The sequence below is a fragment of the Magnolia sinica genome, chromosome 17, assembly GCF_029962835.1.
Source record: "Magnolia sinica isolate HGM2019 chromosome 17, MsV1, whole genome shotgun sequence".
NCBI classification, from domain to species: Eukaryota; Viridiplantae; Streptophyta; class Magnoliopsida; order Magnoliales; family Magnoliaceae; genus Magnolia; species Magnolia sinica.
Genome location: NC_080589.1, coordinates 64,313,742 through 64,336,411, shown reverse-complemented (window position 1 = coordinate 64,336,411; position 22,670 = coordinate 64,313,742). Strand labels below are relative to the sequence as shown.

Genomic DNA, 22,670 nt, shown 5'->3' with positions numbered 1-22,670 from the left:
TAGACAACCTAAAAATCATACCATTCCAAATCTCATGTGGGCCACACCCCACCCCATAATTTTAGAGGCTATAGGCATCATGATTTGACATGGTGCGGCCCACCTGAGTTTTGGATCAGCCCGATTTTTGGGAAACAAGGAGAACATGAGACGATAGACAATGCCTTAAAAATCAGTGGATCCACCCATCACATTACCTGTCAACCTTAACCTACACGGCTCTGTTCTGGTATGATGCTCAACAGGCATCTTTGCACAGTACGAGCAGGCTTTCAGTTCTGAAAAGTGGGGCCCATGGTCTGGTGATCAAGATGATAGATAATGCCTAAAAAATCTCCCAGATTGGAGGATTCAAGAGACCAATTTCTTGGAACCTTTGAATGTGAAGCGTTGCTGTATTTCACTAGGAACCCAAAAGAGTGAGGGTTCCAGCTAGGAGATTTTTGGGCATAAGACGCAATAGACCAATGGATCTGCAACTACTGAATTAGGAGCCCCGCCGGTCATAATTGAAAACCTGTGTAGTTTACAAAGACCACTTCGCATGTTACATAATGAAATGAGGACCCAAGAGTATCTTTGCTAGATTTTCTTGGTTCATATAAGTGAGAGCTAATGACCCAGAAAATCAGCGATCCAAACTGGTGATACAATAGGCCTCACCATGGATGCTCCCAGATTGGACTAGCTGCAGAATCTCGGGCCCTCTATATACTGATTTTGAACCATTGCTTCATTCTCTTTTTCCAACATCTGTCTGCTTGCCACCAATTGTAGTGTTTGAATTGTACCATCTGGGAACATTTTAGGAGCATTGGCCATCCAAAGTGAGGCCCATCATATCGACGCTTCAGAGGCTGCACCATGAACCAGACTCCATCTTTATAAAAACTAAAATAATAATAATAATAATAAAAGCCAAGCAAACCGTAGATATTCTCAGCTCACTCAGTGTACAGTACCTTTATGGAAACACAACATGCCTTATAATAGACTCGTGAATTCATCATTATACTTACCATACATGTAGTTCAAATTAATCAATTAATTACTCTATGAAATCAATATTCAGTTATACAATAGACAACTGAGATTTACAGTGAGACATCAGGCGTATGATTTCCACGGTCCACATGCATGACAGGTATATCCCAATATGCATTTCAAAATGCAGTTTCCAAGTCCCATTTTGAAATGCGTGTCAGGATTCCCTCCTGCCATCCATCAATGGTAGGAGCAAACTACCTCAAAACCCCACCATACATGGAGCATGGTTGTAAGACTCGAATGTCCCACACGACTCGCACGAGTCAACTTGATCTCAGGCAGAGACACAATCTAGTTCAGTATCATGATTCAAACTCAGGCGATTTGGGCCAATTCACCCCCCGAGTTGGGCAAGTCACGACTCGACTCGAGATCTTTTAACCAGGACGTGGAGTACACACAATCTTTTCCACTGTTTTAATACGCTATGAAGAGAAGACAGAACTTACCTCGCCTTTACATCTGCTAGTCAGTGTAAGTAGAGACCATCGTGTATATGACAGTAGAGACAGAAGCGGAACCAAATTTCATTCCTCGCCAAACCCTTCTTTACAAGATAATACAAGCAATACAAAGCCTTCGATTTCGAAACGACAAAAGAACATGCTCCAGTAATTTTTATATCAGGAATCAATTCATCTGCAATAACAAATAATATGTCAGCAAATTAATATCCAGAGAAAACTGATGGAATTTCTTGTAGCTTTGTTGTGAGTTTTTTCACTAACATTGGTAATGAGAAAAATCCCCATCTCTAGAGAGAGAGAGGAGAGAGAGAGGAGAGAGAGAGAGACATGTGCAAATTGTTTTAATACGTCTAAACTAAATGTGCAAATTGGGACAGCTAAAGCCGCACCAATTGCCACCATGGTGTGCCGTAATGGTCGTTACGGGGCCATAAAGGCCGTTACGTAAAGGTAATGGTGGCAATCGTTACACGTTACGGGGTTGTAACGGCTGTAACAGCCGGTATGGAAAAAAAAATGACCTATAATTGCCGTTAACAATATGTTACATCTCCTATAAAGGCCATAATAGCCCCGTAATGGTCTATTACAAGACATATACAAGTTTTTTATACTTTTTAATCAACATTACGGGGAAGATACATGTTTTTAGGGGGTTTTTTCAATAAATAAAAAAATAAAAAAGAGAGACCATAATGGCCGTTACTGGGCCGTAACAGCCATTATGCCCCGTATCTTAAAGGTAACGATGGTGGCCGTTACGGCCACCGTTACCGTTACGGAACACCTTGATTGCCACAAAATTGGCCATATAGCCCGCCAGATCAACGGTTCCCAAAAAAGAACATTTCAATCTAATTGGTATCAAAGCAAGTTCCAATGTTCCATTCATGGAGTTGTTTCGGAGATCAATGCTAATGACAAAAAGAACATCTTGGAAGAGGTTGTAAGGAGATAGGATGGACTAGAGGGAACACTAGGAGATTTTGAATAGATTGGAGAAGTTCCAACTGTATATACAACATCAAGGAGAGCAACTATCGTGTGCAAGAAGGTGACAATGTCACAGAATCCAATGGCAGTGATTCTGAGAGTGTTCCTTCCAATCATCCCTATGGTAAACGAGACAACCGATTGTAGGATCTTGAGTACAACTGTGGTGTAAAGGTTAAGATGCAGGAGTTCTACAGATATCTGCAGTTGGAGAATTTCCTCAACTGGTTGGTGAATGTCAATCAATCCTCCAAATGAAACAAGGTGCCTGATAAGAAAAGTTGGAAGCTGTGAAAATACATTTGCATGGTTATACACATTTGTGGTGGATTCAACTCAAACAGACCCACGAGCATATTTGAAAGAAGAAATTCGAGAATTGAAAGAAAATGGAGGTGATGAGCCAAAGGTTGCTGCTCTCAAACCACATGCATGAACTTATCTAAAGCTCCATTGTGTTCAATAAAGGAATTGACAATCAATGTTCATAGAGATCAGTTCTACCGCTTCTCATTCTGAACTGCCATGATGAAGCAACAGATTGATTGGTGATGAGGGACATTGGAATGGAAGATTTCAATGTTCTTAGCTTATTCCATGGACGAGGCTTGCTAACTCATATTGAAAGCCGAAGAACACCCAAGGAACATGGAGATGGGTAGCTCAAACCTTTCATAAATTTGTTAAAGGAAATCGAGTCTCCGAACAAGAACCTGCTAAGCCCTAGATAAAGGGGAGGAAAAGAAAATGAAACCACTCTTTACACATAATACCGATCAATCGAGTTGGTTTAAGTGCTTCATGTTTAGGGAAATCCTTCGAATGTCAAAAAAAATTTCAGGAGAAGTTCAACTTGCAAGGTGCACATAAACATTAGAAGTCTGAAGCATGGTTTTCAGTTGTTTTCTTTTTCTTTTTCCTGGTTTGTTGTTGTTGTTGTTTTGGCCTTAATAATATTCATCATCTTTCAGGCAAATTTTATTTTATTTTATTTTATTTTTATAAATTTGAGAAGTCCAGGAGGTAGCCAGGTAGAAACGGTTATGGATGAGTGAAGATATGGAACACGATATGTTTGTACGGAAGGCTTCTGGCCTACAAAATTGGCAGATGAAGAAGATTGGAGTACTAATGCCTTCAAAACAACATACACATAGAGGGAATTTTGCACAAATAAGGAATCAACAAATGTTAGTTGCAGAAACTGCATTTCGAAGGCTGGAATGGAAAAAGTGAAGATTGATATGGTAATGAAATCAAGGAACACTTTTGATTTTCTTTTTCCCTCAATGGCAGATGCCATGATAGGGTTGGTGGCTTGGTGCACTGCTGTGCTGATCAACCTACTTAAAAGGCCATAGCCCTACATGCGGGACACTAGTCACAACCATTTGTGATAAGGAAAATTCCTACATGAACAAGAAATCTAGGGGATGTTCAAGTTGCATCCTAAGCTGATAGAACATGTAGATCTAATATCATCACTGATTTTGAAGTGGAGCAATAAAAATCAACCTTTTGGAACTTCCAGATACCCGTCCTCAATGCAGAAAGATAAACAATTTGATAGGGTTGAATTCCTTACAGCTGGGAGGGAATAATGCAAGCCAGCATGATTGCAGAAGGCGTGAGATGAATAAGTTGTCCCAAAACCCAGAATGTGGATCAAAAGCCCCATCAGGTGGACCCCACATGTATTTTCACGTGTCTCTGTCTGGAAAATGACTGGTTCTAGTCTTTCGGGCTTTTCTAATAGTTCTTCATTTGTCTGAGGCGTTTTACAGTTTTGATTTGCAACATTTTTAGGGATTGTTTCTATAAAACTAGGGTTTTCTAGTTGATGGAGATTTATTTATTTATATGTTTATTGACATCATTTACAAATTAAACTAAAGGGGAAATTTTATAGGATGGTTACAAGACCAGCCATGCTTTATGGGACAGAATGTTGGGCAGTTAAGGAACAACATGTTCATCGGATGTGTAGCTGAAATGAGGATGTTGAGATGGATGAGCGACAAAAAAAAGAAGGTTAGGATTAGAAAATGAATGCATTTCAAGGAACTTCGAAGTGGCACCAATTGGTTTTTAGACTTAGACGGTTTGGTCATGTACAACAAAGCCAAGATCTGCACTAGTTTCGTGCAAGTTGAAGGCTCTATAGGGCAAGAGGAAGGCCCAAAAGGGCATGGGTGAAGGTATTAAGAAAAGAGTTGATGATCTATTCTCTAATTGAAACGATGGCCCTTGATAGAGTAGTATGGCGCAACAGGATTCATGTAACCGACCCCAATTAGTTGGGATAAGGCTTAGATGATGATGATGATATATTTATAGAATGATCAATTGTTGGAGAATTTTACGGTGAACATATGCAAAACACTACTCAATAGTAATTCGGAGGGAGAACTGAGATTAGCCATTGTTTTAGGCTAACTTCAGCAGAAGTCTAGATTTGGGTAGGCTTTGGATGTCATTACTAGAGCTTCCTAACAGTCTTTAATTGTGGGTGAGGGGAGCAGTTGTTGATTGCTTTTAGGACAGAGTCCAAAGATATCTTTTAGGATCTATTCAATAAAGGAGAACAAACATTGGTCGTTAGGCCTCATACCGGTGGTATTTTGGGCTTGAAATTGGAGAGATGCAAGGGACCACAACTAAAATAGAGAATATAGTTGATACATATGTTCTCCATTAAGGGGACAACCCTTTTCACAGTTTGGGGCATGTGGATGCTCAAAATTCATACATTTGCTATGAATGAAGAAATAAATCATGCACTCATTTACCATCAAATGGACCCCACAATGTATGCCTAGAAAAAATCAAAGAAATCAGAAAAAGGAAAATGTTTTTAATATTTATTTTGTGCTTTTAATATTACTTGGCAGCCAGCATCAAACTTCTGCCACAACTTTTATCATAAATCCTGAATATTCAGATACCAGTCCTCTATATGATATGGTCGCCATTACTTGTTTGTCCAATATTGTGAATTTTGATAATTTCACTAGCCCTACTGGCTTCTGTCTTAGAGTTGTATGAGTTTTTAGTGGTTTGTATATCAACTAATGCAGACACAGTGTATTTGACATTTGTGTACAAGACTTAAAAACTATATAACATATATACTATGAGTTTACAAGAGAAAACAGTTGAAAAGGGAATAAAAGTTTGCCCCTTTCTCTAAGAGAAAAAATCAGGCCAAAATAACAAAGGAAAAAACAGAAAACAATCTCACAAGTAATGACCATTATATATCAGCCAATTCAGTATGAACTGTGGGGTATGACCAATTCTCATCGAAGCATTGTGTTTACATCCACCGAAATCCATTACTGTTGGCTGATTCACTCAATGTTGTCAAATGGCATAAGTGATCCTGTGTGATTGCTTATGCTTAATCGCTTATGCGATCACACAACTTTTTTTATTAATTAAAAAAAAAAATCGGAAAAAATGGGAAGTATGCGATCGCTTTATGTGATATGCGATCGCATACCATCCATATGGCATTTGCGATCTCACTGGATTCCTGAACCCAAATCTTGAAGTGTTGAACAATTTGGAAAGAAAAATGATATCGATTGTTCCATTTGGAAAATTATGTTATGATAACAAACACGAAAAGTAGTCCATAGATATCCATGAATTTCTGCATATAGCTATGATATTAATATTTATGTACAGAAATCAAAGCTTTACGTACCTTACAAGAGAAAACAATGTCCAAGTCCAACTATATGCCACAATGAGGGATTGCTTCAATGTGATAAAACTGCAATACCTGACCATCAGTTTAGGCATCTCCATTGCTCTAAACCGTTGCTCTTTAACTTTGAAGTAAAAACAAATCAAGGAAGTTTAGTATTGCAACTGCCAGTCCATACAACTATCAAAATCCGCACTGCTCGTACAATCCAACAAGGCATTCTGCTGATGCTCATAGCGGCATATGTAATTCAATCCAACAAGAAGTTCACAGATAGCATTCTCCGTCTTCTCTCTATCCGCAAAATACAACGTCTGGAGCAGGAGAACATTCGTTCTCATAACAATTTGTTGTTGCTCGAAATTACGTTCAGTCTGCCATCTGATCATGTTATGTGCTAGAGGTGCAAGCCATTTCAGTATCTTATCTAGCGCTTCCTTCCAATCATGAGCCAATGGAGCATCATATATAGCCAAGCTCTTGACATAGGACTTGAGATTCTTTCTCAAAGACATCCTTAAGCTCAAGGGCAACATCTGATAGAGGTCATCCCTTGCTTCCTCGCCAACTAAATGTGGGTAGCGGAGCAGCTTCTCGATAACAATTATGACATTTGCATAATGCAAAGCAAGAGCGGAACCGCCAATGGTGGAAGGCAGGGCATGCATCATTAGCTTACTTTTTGGGCCAAACTGCAATCTTCTACCACTACTGCAGTTGTATTGCCTCTGATCTCCACTGAAAGGAATACCTGTTTCGACCCGGTTTAAACAACCGGACCGATGGGCATGCTCTCGCTTCACCCCATTCGGAGCACTAGAGCCACTTCTGCAACTCCCAATCTCATTCTCAACACACTCATCATCAAGCTTCGACAAAGCAGAACTGCTCAAACTAAGGCATTCCATGAAAAGCCTCCCTGGACTGGACCCGCATGGAAAACTGAAATTATCGTGGTGGAAACTACTAATCTCCCTTCTTTGTGAACTCAGCTCGATTTTACCACCCATATCCCTTCTCTCTGCTGCTGTGCTCTCGAGCAGCCCTGAATTACACCCAATGCTCCCACTAAATTCCTGTCGAAGCGGCCCGGAAGTCCTTGGAGTCCGATGACGACCCAAAAGAATCTGACCAGAAAACTGCCTACTTTCATCAACGAACACTGCCGAACCTTCTCCTCCATGACCTAACCCTAACCCTAACCCTAAAACAGAGTCCCCAAACACAAAACAAATCCGAGCGTAAATTGTACATACTGTCCTCGCCAACAGCCCTACGATTTTATCAAAAGTCTGGTTCCACAATGAGACATCCTTGAGATGGGCCACGTCCTGACTCTGCCAGATGACCTTCTGCTCGAATGCCCGGCGGCTCTCCTCGTGCTGATTCTGCTGGAACTTCTTGGTCGCCTGCTCCAACTCATTCAACACCTCCAACTCGTTATAAAGATTCGACGTGGACCCCACATATCTCTCCATCTTCCTAACCATCCCATCCATGTTCTTGACCAGAAACCCTAATTCCCTAACGTTGATTTTTCCACTGCAAATATCGGCATATATATGTTCAAACCCAAGCAACGCTGGCTCGGTGCATTTCTTCCCTAACCTGGAAACAACCGCAGCAACACGGTTGAGGTCGTCGAGCTTCTCCGCCACGGCAAGCTCCAGAAGGTAGGATTCGTCGTCTGAAACGACATTCCTAACACCTTCAGATTTCAGGATCTCGGACCGGAGGCGAGAGATCTCAGCATCCGTGAGGGATTTATAGAGGTGGACAGTTTTCGACATGACGTTGGCGACCTCAAAAGAGAGGATGCCGATCAGCACCGCCGCTGATGGGTCCTTCCGATCTGGTCTTCTGGTGTTCTTGTTTTTCTTCCAAGGGTCGAGAAAGAAAGCGTGTTTGAGATTGTTACTGACCTGATTCCCCATCTTTAAGATCCAAGGCTCTGCAACCATTGCTGCTGCTGCTGCTATCTTCTCCTGAGAACTGGAGCTCGGAAAATCGCGCTTCTGCTGCAGGTCAGAAAATGCCGCTGCTGCTGCTCCCTTTTTCTTTCTGAGATCTGGAGCTCAGAAATTTGCGATTTCTTGCATTTTGGTGAAAAATGCTCCTGATATTTTTCCGAGATATTGAACTAAAAAAATCACCATCCCTCGCATTTTTTGCTGCAGATTATAGCAGAGGCGGAGCTCAAAAAAACGCAGCTTCTCTCATTTTCTTGCTGCAGATTGGAGGAATGCGGAATGCGCTGTTTATCTTCCGGAGGTCAAAATATCGCAATTTCTCGCATTTTTTAATGCCGATTGCAGATGAGCGGCGGAAAATGCTGCTGATTTTTTAAATTTCTAAGATACGAAGGTCAAAAATCGCAGATTTCTAAGATACGAAGGTCAAAAACCAGATTTTTTTGGCTCTCCGACTCGGAGAGCAAAAATAGAGAAATCTGCGGAGAGCTTTAAAGAAACGCGCGCGTGGCAGACTTGCTATTTTTTCGGGGTTAGGTGAGATATAATAAGAGATTTTGCGATATTTTGCGAGAATCGCTCGTTCCGTAACGAGAAAGACGCTGGAAATTGAAAGAAGCGACAATCTCGGACGGATTGGATGAATCGGAAGCTGAGAGGCGAGATTCGAGTCGAGCTTCTCACGCTCGAAACCGTTTCTTCCGAGGACTTCTTTAGAGATTCTCTGTATATCAGAGGTGGTCGAAACTCTGCGTTCTTCCTCGACGAGAAAATGGGATTCTATTGAAGATTGGAAGGATTCGAACCTCTGGATGTGGATTTTTGGGACGATTTTTGCATTTCCAAGGAAATCGATGCTGTAATCGTCAGGAAATTTCGCAAAATGGAAGTGAAATATCCGAAACGAGTCGATTCTCTATCGATCTGGAGGGATTTTTTTCAAATTTAGAGAGAGAGAGAGAATCTAAGGAGGGAAAGAGCCGCTGCTGAAGGAACGTTTCCGAGACAGCCATTTGTAGGATTTTTCAAAAGAGCAGAGCTGTTAAAAAGATTGCCCTTGTTTTTTCAACTTATTACGGATATACCACTGGCAGTAGTTGAATGATCGAGGGTGGAACAGGTACAGCCTTCTTTCAGGATATGAGATGAACCGCGCGCTAGCGTACTTCGCGCACGGGGTTACTTTCGCTGACCGAGAGCCACGTGGCTAGATATTTCATATGATCCACTCCGTCCATCAGGTAGGCTGCCTCATTTTCACCGTGAATAAAAGAAATAACAATGATCCAACGGTCAGGTGGATCACACGGTACGAAATAGTTGGAATGAGACGCTCACCCTTAATTGTGTGGGGCCCACCATGATGTTTGTACACATCTAAGCCATCCATCCGATGGGCTTCATAAGGATGAAAAAATTAGGAAATGCTTATAGTATTCAAAAACTCATGTGAGCCATGACACGAGAATCTAGGTAAGATTTGATGAGGTGGCCCACCTAAGCGTTGAATTAGCCACGAAAAGTCTTCTAACCGACGGACGGATTGTACTTCAGGTCGTTTCCCGAGTCTAAGACGCTCCGCGTGTCTACATGAAATCGTAGCCGGCAAAAGCAAGAAAGAAACCCTAGCTTTTCTCGCGTAGATGTAGCGGAAGCGGATTGGCTGGTGTACCACACAGCAGCTAGGTAGCTGCTGTGGGTACGTGTCTTGCGAAGACGAGCACCGACGCTCCTCGAGGTCCGGTTCAAAAGAGATCAAAGAAAGATGGGCCTCACAGTGATGTATTTATTATATCTACACCGTTCATCTATTTTTAGAGATCATTTTAGAGTATTATCCAAAAAATGAATCATATCCAAAAATCATCTGGACCACACCACAAATAAAACGGAGAGAATGATTTTCACTGTTAAACAATTCGTAGAGCCCACCATAATGTTTATTTTCCATCCAATCTGTTCGTAAATTCAAAAAGACCTAAATTAAGAGGAAAAATAAATTTCATACTAATGTAAAAATTTTATAACCTTAAAAAGAGTTTCAATGGTAGACATTCAATCTCCCATTTTTCTTTGCAGTGTGGTCCAATTGATAATTAAATTTATCTTATTTTTCATCTCAAGCTCTAATACGAGCTTGCCAAATGAATAAACAATTTAGATATAACACATAATTAGATCATACCCACGTAACTTGCTGACGTCAATACAGCAGCTATAGGTGCGCTAGCCAATCCGTTTCCGGATGTAGTGGGGGCGGTGCGCCAGCTGACGCTTGCGAAATGGGGCGCGGATTTCCTGCGAAAGGAAGTTCCAACGCTGGGAACTCAGGTGGAGCCCAATGTGATGCTTATGAGAGATCTTCCTATCCGTTCAGTTCAGGACATGTTGCGAAAAACGAACTCTATCCAAGCTCAAGTATGCTGAAAAGGTGATAATTAAACGTCTATAGTTAAAATATTTATAGGACGATAGAAGTTTTGATTCTTACTACTATTTTTGTTTCCAGTTCATCACGATAGGAATGACATTATTAATGGTATGAGTAGCATCTAAACATTATTATTGAACCCACCACGAAGGTTTCAATGGTAGGAATTAACCGCATTTTCCTTTAGGACGGCTCATTTGAGCTTTAGATACGGTTGGTTTTTGGCAACATGTCCGAAAATGAATTAAAAAAACAGATGGACGGAATGATTTCTCACAAACATCCCGGTGGGCCCCACCTGGGTTCCCAGCGCAGGAACTTCCTGCGGTAGCCTTTTGCAGGAAATCCGCGTCCCGGGAAACGGACTGGGACTCGGTAATGACCCCTAGGGTTCCCAAATCTCGGTGCTGGTCGGTGATGTGGGTCCCAACATGATGTATGTGTTTTATCCACTCCGTGCATCAATTTTATTAGATAATTTTAGAGCATGAGCCTAAAATTGAAGCAGATCTAAATATCAGGTGGACCAAACCACAGAAAACCGTGGTGATTGAATATCCATCATTAAAAACTTCCTAGGGCCCACTGTAACGTTTATTTTACATCCTAACGGTTGATTTGGTCAGACATACGTGTATGAAGGGAAAACACATATGTCAGCTTCATCCAAAACTTTAGTGTTCCCAACAAGTTTTTAATAGTGGGCTTTAAATCACCACCGTCTCCTGTGGTGTGCTCCACCTGAGATTCGGTTATGCCAAAAATGAGCTGGGAAACTGAATGGACGGTACAGATTAAAAGAAATACATCATGGTGGCCCACTTAGCTTTTTCACCACCGACCAGTACCGACCTGGGTGCTGGAGGGATCACTACCGAATTCGAATCCCCAGGAATAAAAATAACGTGGATTTTATGAGATCCAGACCGTCCATTAGGTGGCTTCATTCCAAACCCCCAGCCGATCCAAAGCTCAGGTGCGCTTCACCACAGGGAATAGTCTGAAATCTTGCCTGTGAGCCCCACATACCAGTAATGGTGATCGCCCTTATCTAAATGTTCTATATGGTGTGACCCATTGGAGTTTTTTATCAGCTTGATTTTGGGGTTTTAAGGTGACCATGAGGCATCGCATCTGATGGACGGTGTGGATCGAATGCAACAATAAAGTGTGCGATGAATACGCAGGTTCCAAAACCCCCCCTTTATAGATTAGATGGTTTATCCAGTGGGCTGGGCTCCGTACGTTGAGCATTCATAACGTGATTCTAGCCTGATTCCCTTGTTAAAGATTTTAAAGTATATATTAATAAAAAAATATATCTAATCATATTAAGAGAATTTTGATAACATATGTTAACATCTTGGGAGTTTTTCATATGATCGTTAAAAGAAAATTGTTTTTAATAATGGATTTTCTTTTCCTGTATTTTTTAATATGATCAGATACACATTTATAGAATCGTGGTACATAAATTTTATAATCAATGTGAAGAGATATTTGCAGACCTTTTACAATCTTCCCAGTAAATCTAGCTTAATGCATTCCCATGAAATTGAAAAAACAAGTAGAGTAGAGATCGTTATTTTGTTGCGAAAGAATTGGAACCTTGTTTGTAGATAATCCTTTGGTAAAGACATCGGCAATTTAATCTTAAGAGGAAATATAATGAATGTTGATATCCTTGAATACAACTTTCTGCAAAATGAAATGACAATCAATCTCAATATATTTTATGTGAGCGTAAAAAATGGAGTTACATACTAAAGAGATGGCACTGATATTGTTATACCAGATAATTGGTGGAGAGGAAAGATACGAAGATTTTAAAGTAATGTTTGTTTCCAAAAGAGCTCTATGACTATATGGGCAAGAGATCAATATTCAGATTCTCTGCTAGATTGAGCAATGATCGTTTGTTTCTTATAACTCTAGGAGATAATGCTGGACCCCAAATACATGCAGAAACCACTAATTGATTTTTAGTCATCAAGGCTATCAACCCAATCAACATCTAAGTAAGGTCGTAATTTAAGGTCACCAGATTAATTTTGATGTCACGCCTTGAAAATCGACACTTGAGTACAGAGACCCTGGCTCCAAGTTTTCAAGTGTGAAGTAAATGAAAATGCACATTTGACCTTGTTTAGATTCATATTCATTTCACACACAAATAATCAGAGTAACACAATTCAACTTAGCGGATCCAAAGCGAGGTAGAGATAACGAAAAATCTAAAAATATAAGACTAACAATAAAAAATACAATTCCAATAATGGTGATCACCCAAAATGGAGATTATACAAGCCAAAATGAACATACAACAAAGTTAACATATGGAGCACACCCAGTTAGGGACTCCCACATGAACAAGATATCACAACGAAATTACAAGTTAATCCAAGCCTACTCGCCAGAGGCTTCGATAGAACCTACATCAACAAAAATGTCTATTGGTGTTTTAAAACACCATCCCAGGTGAGAGTGAGTAGTTAACTCAGTGGTTCCATTAATTCTAAGTTACTCTTGTTATTAATCCAATCAGCGCAAGTAATGATAAAACAAAAAATCAAACACTTCTTAAATACTCTTGTTAAATGTACGAATGAGATTATGAAATGATGTATGACCTCACAATCCAACACTCCATCACAAGCGACTTCAATACCTATTTCACAAATGCCAATATTCCCTCATTATGTGACTCTAATGCCAAATCGTAACATCCTATTCTAGTACAATACGATTGATGTGTATGATTAGTCGAACGATTATTAATTCTAGTTCATACAGTAGATTGACGAAGCCAAGATATTATCATTATATCACGAGTCTTTACCCAGATCAGGAGGCTTGGGGCGATGTAGCGGCTCCTTACCTGTCCCTTGATTCATTTCTTGGTTCTTCACCTAAGTAATAACTCCCAACCAATGAGGGACTAACACTGGCCCGATCGATCATAAAGGACCTGGATGACGTAACCCGGACGCATAGGGTTAAGCACCTCATAGACATGTGGAGGACGCCCATAATTGATGCAAGAGTCGTCACTCAAACACAATTGTGGGATGGTCGCGACATCATTCCAATTTGATATAATAGGCTTATAACCTTCTTGATTATTCATTGGAACGAGCTACTTTAGCCAACCAACCCTGCTATGCCGGGTTGCGCAGCCCGGAATTGCGAAAAACCCCTGGATCGACGGTCGTTTCCCTGCTTTAATTTCATTTTTACTATAAATAGTAAGTTTTAGTTTGATTATAACTCTTCATCCGTCGGGCTTTAGGAGTTGCGTCCAACGTGAAAAGAGCTTAGAATAATTAGGAGAACGGTTTGGTGAAGCCAAATAGGACACTTACTATTTTTGGCTGAAAACCTTGCACACTAGTAGACATCACGACCGCCTATAAATAGTAAGTTTACTATTTATAGTAAGTCACTGATTATTAGAGTTTGAGTTGTAGTTTGATTCTAATTTCTTTCCCATTGCTTGTTACCCCTATTTAAAGGGTTGTTAACTCTTTTTTATTCATCAATTAATCTATTTCGAATTTATTAGAATTTATTTCTATTTTCTCGCTTTCTTTCCTCGTGGATTCGAGAAGTCTCGTGAGGAGTCCAGAGAAGGACCCGGATGACGTAACCCAGACGCACAGGGTTAAGCACCCCATAGACATGTGGAGGACGCCCATAATTGATGCAAGAGTCGTCACTTAAACACAATTGTGGGATGGTCGCGACATCATTCCAGTTTGATGTAATAGGCTCATAGCCTTCTTGATTATTCATTGGTCACAACGGAGAGGCTTGTCACCGCATCGTAGGCCAACAGCTCAGACATGGTGTCCCATACCACCATGCCTAGCCCATAACTCTTGTGGATTGTATCACTAACGGTTATAAGTAGACTCATTTAATGAGAATGGAGTATCCTAGATTCTATTTGTTATTGTCATATATCGCAAACATATGCGGTCAATTGACTCTTAAGCTAGTTCGATCGACTTGAGAAACTCCGGGTTGATCAGTATTGGGTTTGAGCATGCCGTGCAGCCCAACTAATGTCGATCGTCCATGTTCAATCCGAGTCGACCGAACAAGTCTAGAGTGGTCAACCTAACTCGAGCCACCCTCTTAGTTTTGGCACTTAGTTAATTGATTCAATATCGTAGCAATCCTAAGTATTGCTATGGACTAAACACCACGTCACGCAATCATATTATAAGTTCCACTACACAATCACTTAGGGCCTGTTTGGATTCGCATAGTATTGTATTAAGGATGAATTTTTACATTATACAATGTTTGAATAGGAGTTGGCGTCCGTGGGTTACCACGCACGCGAATACATTAGCATCTCAAAATTTTCAAAAGGCAGTAGTGTAATTTCAGACAGCACTGCATCATGCAGTGCAATGTAGTCATAACGCTGTGTTTTTTCCTCCTCTTTCCGTCTCCCCACTGCCAAGCTTCCACCCCTCTTTCTCTCATGTCTCACCCATACCACCTCCTCTTCTCTCTTCTCTTCTTTCTCTTCCTAACCAAAATCGATGACAATCCTATAAATTCAATCATCCCTAAATGCCCCTCTCCCACATGTGGAAACCTCACCTTCAGATACCCTTAGGACCCACACAGCTTGCGTCAAATCAACTCGCCTCTTTTAATAGTGCGTGCGCATTTCCTGCGGACGCCTTTCTCAGGCTGGTAACCCAAGTGGGGCCCACTTTCGTGTTTGTGAATGATCAACCTCGTCCATCGATTCTGTGAGTTCATTTTAGGACATGTTGCCATTTTAAATGCCATCCATACCGTTAATAATGTCAATCCTATTGGGATACAATGGATGGATGGGTAGGATTATTCAATCATGAACATAATGGACGAGTAGGATTAATCATAAACATGATAGTGGGCCCCACTTGGGATACAATGTATGAGAACTTCAAAATAGCCACCGTCGTACAAGTGCTATCAATATTTTACGTATATACAATACGCAGCCCTAATACATCGTATCCAAACTTTGATCGGTACAAGAATTTGTATACTTGCTCGAACAATACCTCCTATCCAAACATTGATTAATGGCATATTGATTTGGATGTATTCTGAAATTGATCAAATGTATACATAAATAGTAGCCGGATACAACACGATACACCCTTATATGCGAATCTAAACAGGCCCTTAGGTATTTCATCGAACATATGAGCATCCATATGGTAATAGGTTCACTAAAGTATTAAATCAAATATGTGAGCATGCATAGAGTAGTACAATCACTTAAGCATTAAATAAAGCATGTGAGCATCAACAAAGTAACACATTTCACCACTTAGACATTTCATCAAACATGTGAGCATCCATATCCAATTTATAGCATAGATTATAACTAAATCAAAACATGAACATATTAGCGTGCACAAATTCATCTACAAACAACTAATCAATGGCCGAGACCCTCAATGATCGATAAAAGAAAAACATAGAGATAATGGTTTGCACCTTAGAGGGTTTCACGTGGCCTCCTCATGCTTAGGGTTAGAGTTTTTGAAGAAAAATCACCAATCCTAAACCAAGATCAATGAAACACCATTAATAGCTAGAAATCTACACTATGTTGTAAAATCAAAATGTTGGACAAGATTTTTACCTTCGATTATCGATGGAAGAGAATTGGTGGAGGATTCAGTAACGACTAGGGTTAGATTATAGTGATTCGGTAAAGGAGACACCATTCTCCCCCTCACTTGCTCTCACTCCTCTATCTTTCTCTCTCTTTTTCTCTTCTCTTTCTCTTTATCTCGTTCTTTCCCAATGTAGGGCATGTATTTGTATGGGGAGAGGGGGTGTAAAATAATGAACTATTTATAGTGTCAGAACTGGTGCAAATGGCCCCATGGCTAGGTATTCATTATACTAATCCTATAAAAGGGTATTTTTAACGATTGGGGTCCACCATAGGGTGTATGGGTCGATATACGTCATAAGATAGTTAGCCCTAGTGATGATCTACGCATGGATATAATCGGCCTGCCATTTAGATGCGTCGATTGACAAGTACGATTAGAAGTCAGTTCAACAATCACCGATGGTCGATTGGGGCTGTGACTATATGGATATGTGTAAGTTATTAACTTATGTTATTTCCTTGAATTTGGTCGTGATCTAACGATCTAAAAGCCATAATTTTCGTAAATACTGGATATAAATAACAAACTTTAGTTCTTGATTAATTTCAGGAATATTTACACATCTCTGCATTAGCCTTGTGAGTCTAAGTTGAGCGATTCGAGATGCGATCTCAGCTCAATATCATGCAATGGATGACAAGCCTACGAACGTCTTTCTATAGTCTCGGGTTTAGTAGTCTACTAATAAGCGGTTTAGAGCTTGTTTAAAAAATTAGGGCATTTTTGGAATACATTAGATAGCGAGATTTCTTGTGCCCGCCGATTAAGGTTTGGATCATCTAACCCATAGTGTGGCTTATTCGCAATTAATGAAAATGACAATTCGATCATAATCACCATAAACTGTTGGTTCTTAGGCTAAAGGAGTAACTAGATCAATTTGATTTGTTAATTAAGATCCGACCCTTAGTTGTCTCGACTTTTGATAAGTCTTTATTTAGTTTTGGTTGTCTTGATTAGTCTAGGTCAGCTAGATTTGGGCCTTAGATGAACAAATCACAAGGCTAAGCTCGATGTTTAAGTAATCAAATGAATTCCTTAGCTTCTTATGGTTGATTAATCGGATTCGTGTGGTTCTTTCCTGATATCACCCGCGTATAGGCTTACTTGGAACATTAAGGGTTAATCAGTGACAACGTGAGTTAATTAATTATAACAAAAAATTTTAAGAATATATGAAAATCCTAAATAGCAAAAATCTGGGACGTTATATTTGAAGGCCATAAGTAAGAGTGCCTTTAATATATCGAAGAATACGCTTCACCGCTATGAAGTGTTCTTCAGTTGGAAGATGCATAAATTGACAAACTTAGTTAACCGTATAAGAAAGATCTGACCTGGTCCATCTGAGATATTTGAGTGCACCGACAATACTGTGATTTTCAGTAACATCAGGAACAGGAGGGGCATTTCCTTGTACAATTTTCTATTTAGTGGTACCCGGAGATAGGTATAGTTTTGATCCAATCATAGATGTGTGAGTGAGGAGCTATAGAGCATACTTGCTTTATGAAAGAAAGATACCATTGTGATCTTGAGTGACCTTAAGCTCAAGGAAATAATAAAGTGGGCCCAAGTCCTTCATAGCAAATAAATTGCCCAATGAGGAAATAAGTGATGTTATCAAAGATGGATCAGTCTGTTATGAAGATATATCAAAAGAACAGTGATGTAAGAATTAGCCCAACGAATAAAGAGAGAAGGATCAGCTTGGGACCCGATGAAGCTCAACTTGAGTAAATAGTTGGTAAAGCTCTTAAACCAAGCTCTTGGGGTTGTTTAAGTCCATAAATGGATTTAAGTAGGTGACCCACATGATTTGGGAGTTGATGATCCACGAAATTAGAGGGTTGCTGCATGTGAACTTCTTCCTGTAAAGTACCATGTAAGAATGCATTCTGAACATCCAATTGTTAAATAGGCCATCCAAACTTAACAACTAGTGTGAGAAAAACCTTGATTGTTGTAGGTTTGGCAATCGGGCTGAATGTATCTATGAAATTAATACCCCTTGGCACTGAGCCGAGTCTTATAACATTCAAGTGAGCCATCAGAACGGATTTTGATTCGATAAACCCATTTGCATCCCACAATAGTTTTTGCTTCAGATAATGGAACTAATAGCCAAGTCTCTTGTTTCTGGAGTGCCGTGAATTAGTTTTCCATAGCAGCCCACTACTAGGGATCCTTAGAGGCTTGAGTAAAACATGTAGGCTCAATGTGAATTGAAGCGGACAAGAGCGCCTTTGTTAAAGGATATCGGGTACTTAACAATATATGTTCCTTAGAGATGTTGTCTTTTACACGGGTAATCACGGAATGGATATTAGGTTGCCATGTGTGTAGTGAAAGGGTGAGATTGTGGATGTGTGGGTACACAAGACTCATGTGGGGTAGAGGATGTAGAATTGGAGGGTGAAATGATTGGGTTGGTTATAATTGGTAATGGAAAAGTGGCTAAAGTTAGAGGTATGGGTTGTGTGGGTTGAGTTAAGGTTAGAGGTGAGGCATGATGGTCTAATATCAAAAACCAAATGGCAAGTAGTCCAGAAGAGAAGGAAAGATCGCCATTCCACAATGGAGGAGTGGATGTATCCATCAATTTACTCATAAAGGGAAAATGTTCATTATCAAACATAACATGATGTGAGAGATAGACACACCTAGTAGAGATGTTAAGACAACGATAACTTTTTTTATCAAGGCTATAACCTAAAAAGACACAACGGACATAACGACTCTATAATTTGTGCTTATTATAAGGTCGTAACCAAGGATAGTAAGCACAATCAAAGGTGCGTAAAAATGTGTGATTGGGTGGTCGATGAAATAAAAGTTCCTAAGGTGATTTCGTTTTTGTCACACTACTTGGTATACAATTAATGAGAAAAACTATAGTATGAAAAGCTTCCACCCAATACCTGGTCAGCATATTTGCATGGGTGAGTAAAGTGAGACCCGTTTCAACAATATGATGATGCTTTCATTCAGCTGCCCCATTTTGTTCTGGAGTGTGAGGACAAGACAACTGATGTAAAATGTCATTCTTGTTTAAAAAGTCGTAGAATTGATGACTAATGAATTCACCACCTCCATCAGACTAAAAAAGTTTTTATTTTACAATGTAGCAAATTTTTAATTTTTGATTTAAAGCTAGCAAAAACATCCAATAGTTGTGAATAAGAATGTAAATAAAATAGCCAACAATATTTAGAGTAATCATCAACAAGCACAACATAGTAAAATGTAAACCATTTATTGAATAAACAAGCGAAGGTCACCAAATGTCTGAATTAATAACTTCAAGTGGTTAAGAAGAAACCGTCTTAGAATATAAGAAAGGCAAACGATAACTCTTACCTAATTAACATGATTTGTAAAAAGGTAATGGTGATCATTTTCCTTTGACTGATAATGCAGATAATAAATGGCCAAGCATAGTCGGTGAAGGATGACCTAAATGATGGTGCCAATAGGAGGTAGAGACACATTCCCCGAGCAAAGCTAATGGGGTGATGTTATTCTTCTGGTTGTGAGATATCATAAATGGATAAAGTCTGTTTTTACTTCGACCGAGGAAAAACTTCTTCTCTGACATTTTGTCTTGAATACCTAAGCAATTATCAAAAAAATGAAAAAGTAATTATTATCTTTGGAGAATTGGTTAATGAATAATAAATTTGAAGAAATAAAAGGAACATGTAAGAGATGAGAGAGATAAAATATTTTAAATTGAGTTTGAATGAAGGCATCGCCAATGTTGTGTATTGTTAGACCTTGATAATTTCCAATAATGAGCTTGTCGCTTCCTTGGTATTCGGATTGAAGAGATAAGTTAGACATATTGGCAGTGACATGATTTGATGCTGTAGTGTCAGTGTTCCAAACTTGATCCGTAATGGGATTTTGAGTGACGACTATAACAATGAGTTTTTGAAGTGGAAGGTATCATTGGTAAGTATAGTTCATGCGATTGTGGCAGTCAATGACTGTATGACCTATTCTATTACAAATGTTGCATGTTGGTCATGTGGAATATGTGGAAAAATTGGAGTTAAGTCCTCTACTTCCATGACCATGACCATGAATTCTAATGGATCGTGGATAACCATAGACCTCTAATGGATCATGAATGACCATAGGCTTGATGCTGGTAGGCAGATCCACAATTAGCAACAAAAGTCGTGGAATCCATAACAATGGTGGTGACAAGTTAGTCATTTACAATAATTTCCTCACACATTAAAAGGTTGTCTAATTCATTAAATGTAATGAGATCATATTGAACCTTGATTAAGGTGCAAAAGGGAGTGTACTTGAAAGGTAGCCCATTCAGTGTTTTTAGGATGAGATTACCTTCATCCATAGGCATGTCGACTTATGCAATTTTGTTCGCAAGGAATTTGATATTGAGAATATATTTAGCAATGAATGAGGTACCTTTCTTGATGGATTGAAGTTGTGACTTCAATTGTATAATGTGAGATCTGGAGATCATTGTGAAGCAACATTCTAAAGTCTCCCAAACAGATAGAGATGTGTGTATGCCAACAACATAAGGCAAAATGCTTTCTGAGAATGTAGCATTGATCCAACTCAAAAGATTTTGATTCTGATGTTGCCATTCATTGTACTTTGGATTGATTGTTGCGGAGATTTTTCCATCAGTTTCTGAAAGATATTGTTTCGGACATGGATGCATGCCATTAATAAAATTGAGGAGTCCATGGCTTTTTAACACCGGTAGAAATTGTAATTTTCATAAGGGATAATTGGTATGATGTAGTTTAATGGAAACTAGACTGATAATATTGGTAATGAGAAAAGATGGTGAAGTGTTGGAGGAGAACACCATTGAAGTAGGATTAAGTATACAAATTGTCGTCATTTGAAAGAGAGTTGGCGGTTGTGACAAGTTACGATGGAGAGGCACCTGGGTTGATAGCCCTAATGCTAGGATGCACAGATTTCGTGTCTTTTTTTTTTTTCGTTACCTAAGATTAGAGAAAGGAAAGTGGCACTAGAGATAATTGCAATAGATCATAAGTTTGGTAAGTTAGATAGGGGCGGCCATCAAGCAAATCATCGGTCAATTGTATAGGGCAGTAAAGTGGTAGGGCTGCCAAGGCAATAGTCGCGCAGGTGTCATCAGCGTCGGGAGATTGATCGACAAGGAATGGATGGACTCGATGGTGGTAAGGAATTTAATAGTCAATAAGGACAATGACCATTTTGTGTGCGGCGATGAGTTTTGGCTGCCGATCCGGGATGATGGAATGATGAACTAGATTTTGGTGGATAGAGATGAAGGCGGACAGAAATAGGGATGCAACTAATTTTAGCATAATCAACAGCAACTACAAAGGTGATTAACTCAATAGCTTGGATCAAAACTTGGTCTCATACCATAAAAGATATTTGTTTTGAATAATGAATTTTATTTCCTTATATTTTTTAAGTATGATAAAATATACATTTATAGATTTACAAAGATAAATTCTACAATTAATGTGATCAGATATTGGCCAATTTTTTGCAATCTCCTTGTTGTATAATATATATCTGGATTTCCATGAATGGAAGATATCCTTTAAATAAGTAAATCTAACTTAATAATCATAAGTTGGAGAGAACAAATAAAAGAACAATATGAAAGGATGTATTTAAAATAATACAACCATAAGTCCACATGAATAGCATTCTTTATATATATATATATATATATATATATATATATATATATAGAGAGAGAGAGAGAGAGAGAGAGAGAGAGAGAGATGCCTTTTGGTAATGATGATTGGAATAAAAAAGTTTGTTTTAATAGAAATTGTATGTAGTACCATGAGGTCGACATCGTAGGAGCTTCCATGAGGTTGAGTTTTGTACACCTCACCATGATGTGTGTTAGAAATCCACCTTATCAATCAGATGTACCATTTCATGATTAATGGGCCACGAGCCTAAAAATATGGTCAATCCATGACTTAGATAAGCCACACCATAGATAACAACTAAGAGTGGTTATATACCCATTGAAACCTTCATGATCATTTATATGACCCATTAAGATGTGGCTCAGACATCTAGCTCATCCATTATGTATGTCCCGCTTGGATGAGGGGTCACAACAAGTTTCAACCATATACAAAACTTAGGTGACCCCACCACGTGCTTTTAAATATTTTGGATATGTTCTCATACAGTTTTAGATGGTGAAACCTACTTGAGTTTCAACTAGTTTTTGGAATGTCCAATAACAAATAGGGAAGGGGACCCACCAAATGCACAGTGTGCATGTCTAACACACATCATAGTAAGGTCCACAAGTTATTCTTGAATCTATCAACGGAT

General features: G+C 39.3%; 1 protein-coding gene across 1 annotated transcript; it reads right to left on the bottom strand.

The window, feature by feature from the left end:
• Window positions 1-984: 984 nt before the first annotated feature.
• Window positions 985-8,598, bottom strand: LOC131231068 (protein PSK SIMULATOR 1). Its single transcript, XM_058227163.1, has 2 exons — window positions 6,217-8,598; window positions 985-1,686 (listed from the first exon to the last, which is right to left on the bottom strand). Exon 1 carries the CDS (start codon window positions 8,178-8,180, stop codon window positions 6,372-6,374), a length of 1,809 nt encoding a protein of 602 aa, XP_058083146.1. The 5' UTR covers window positions 8,181-8,598; the 3' UTR covers window positions 985-1,686; window positions 6,217-6,371.
• Window positions 8,599-22,670: the final 14,072 nt, after the last annotated feature.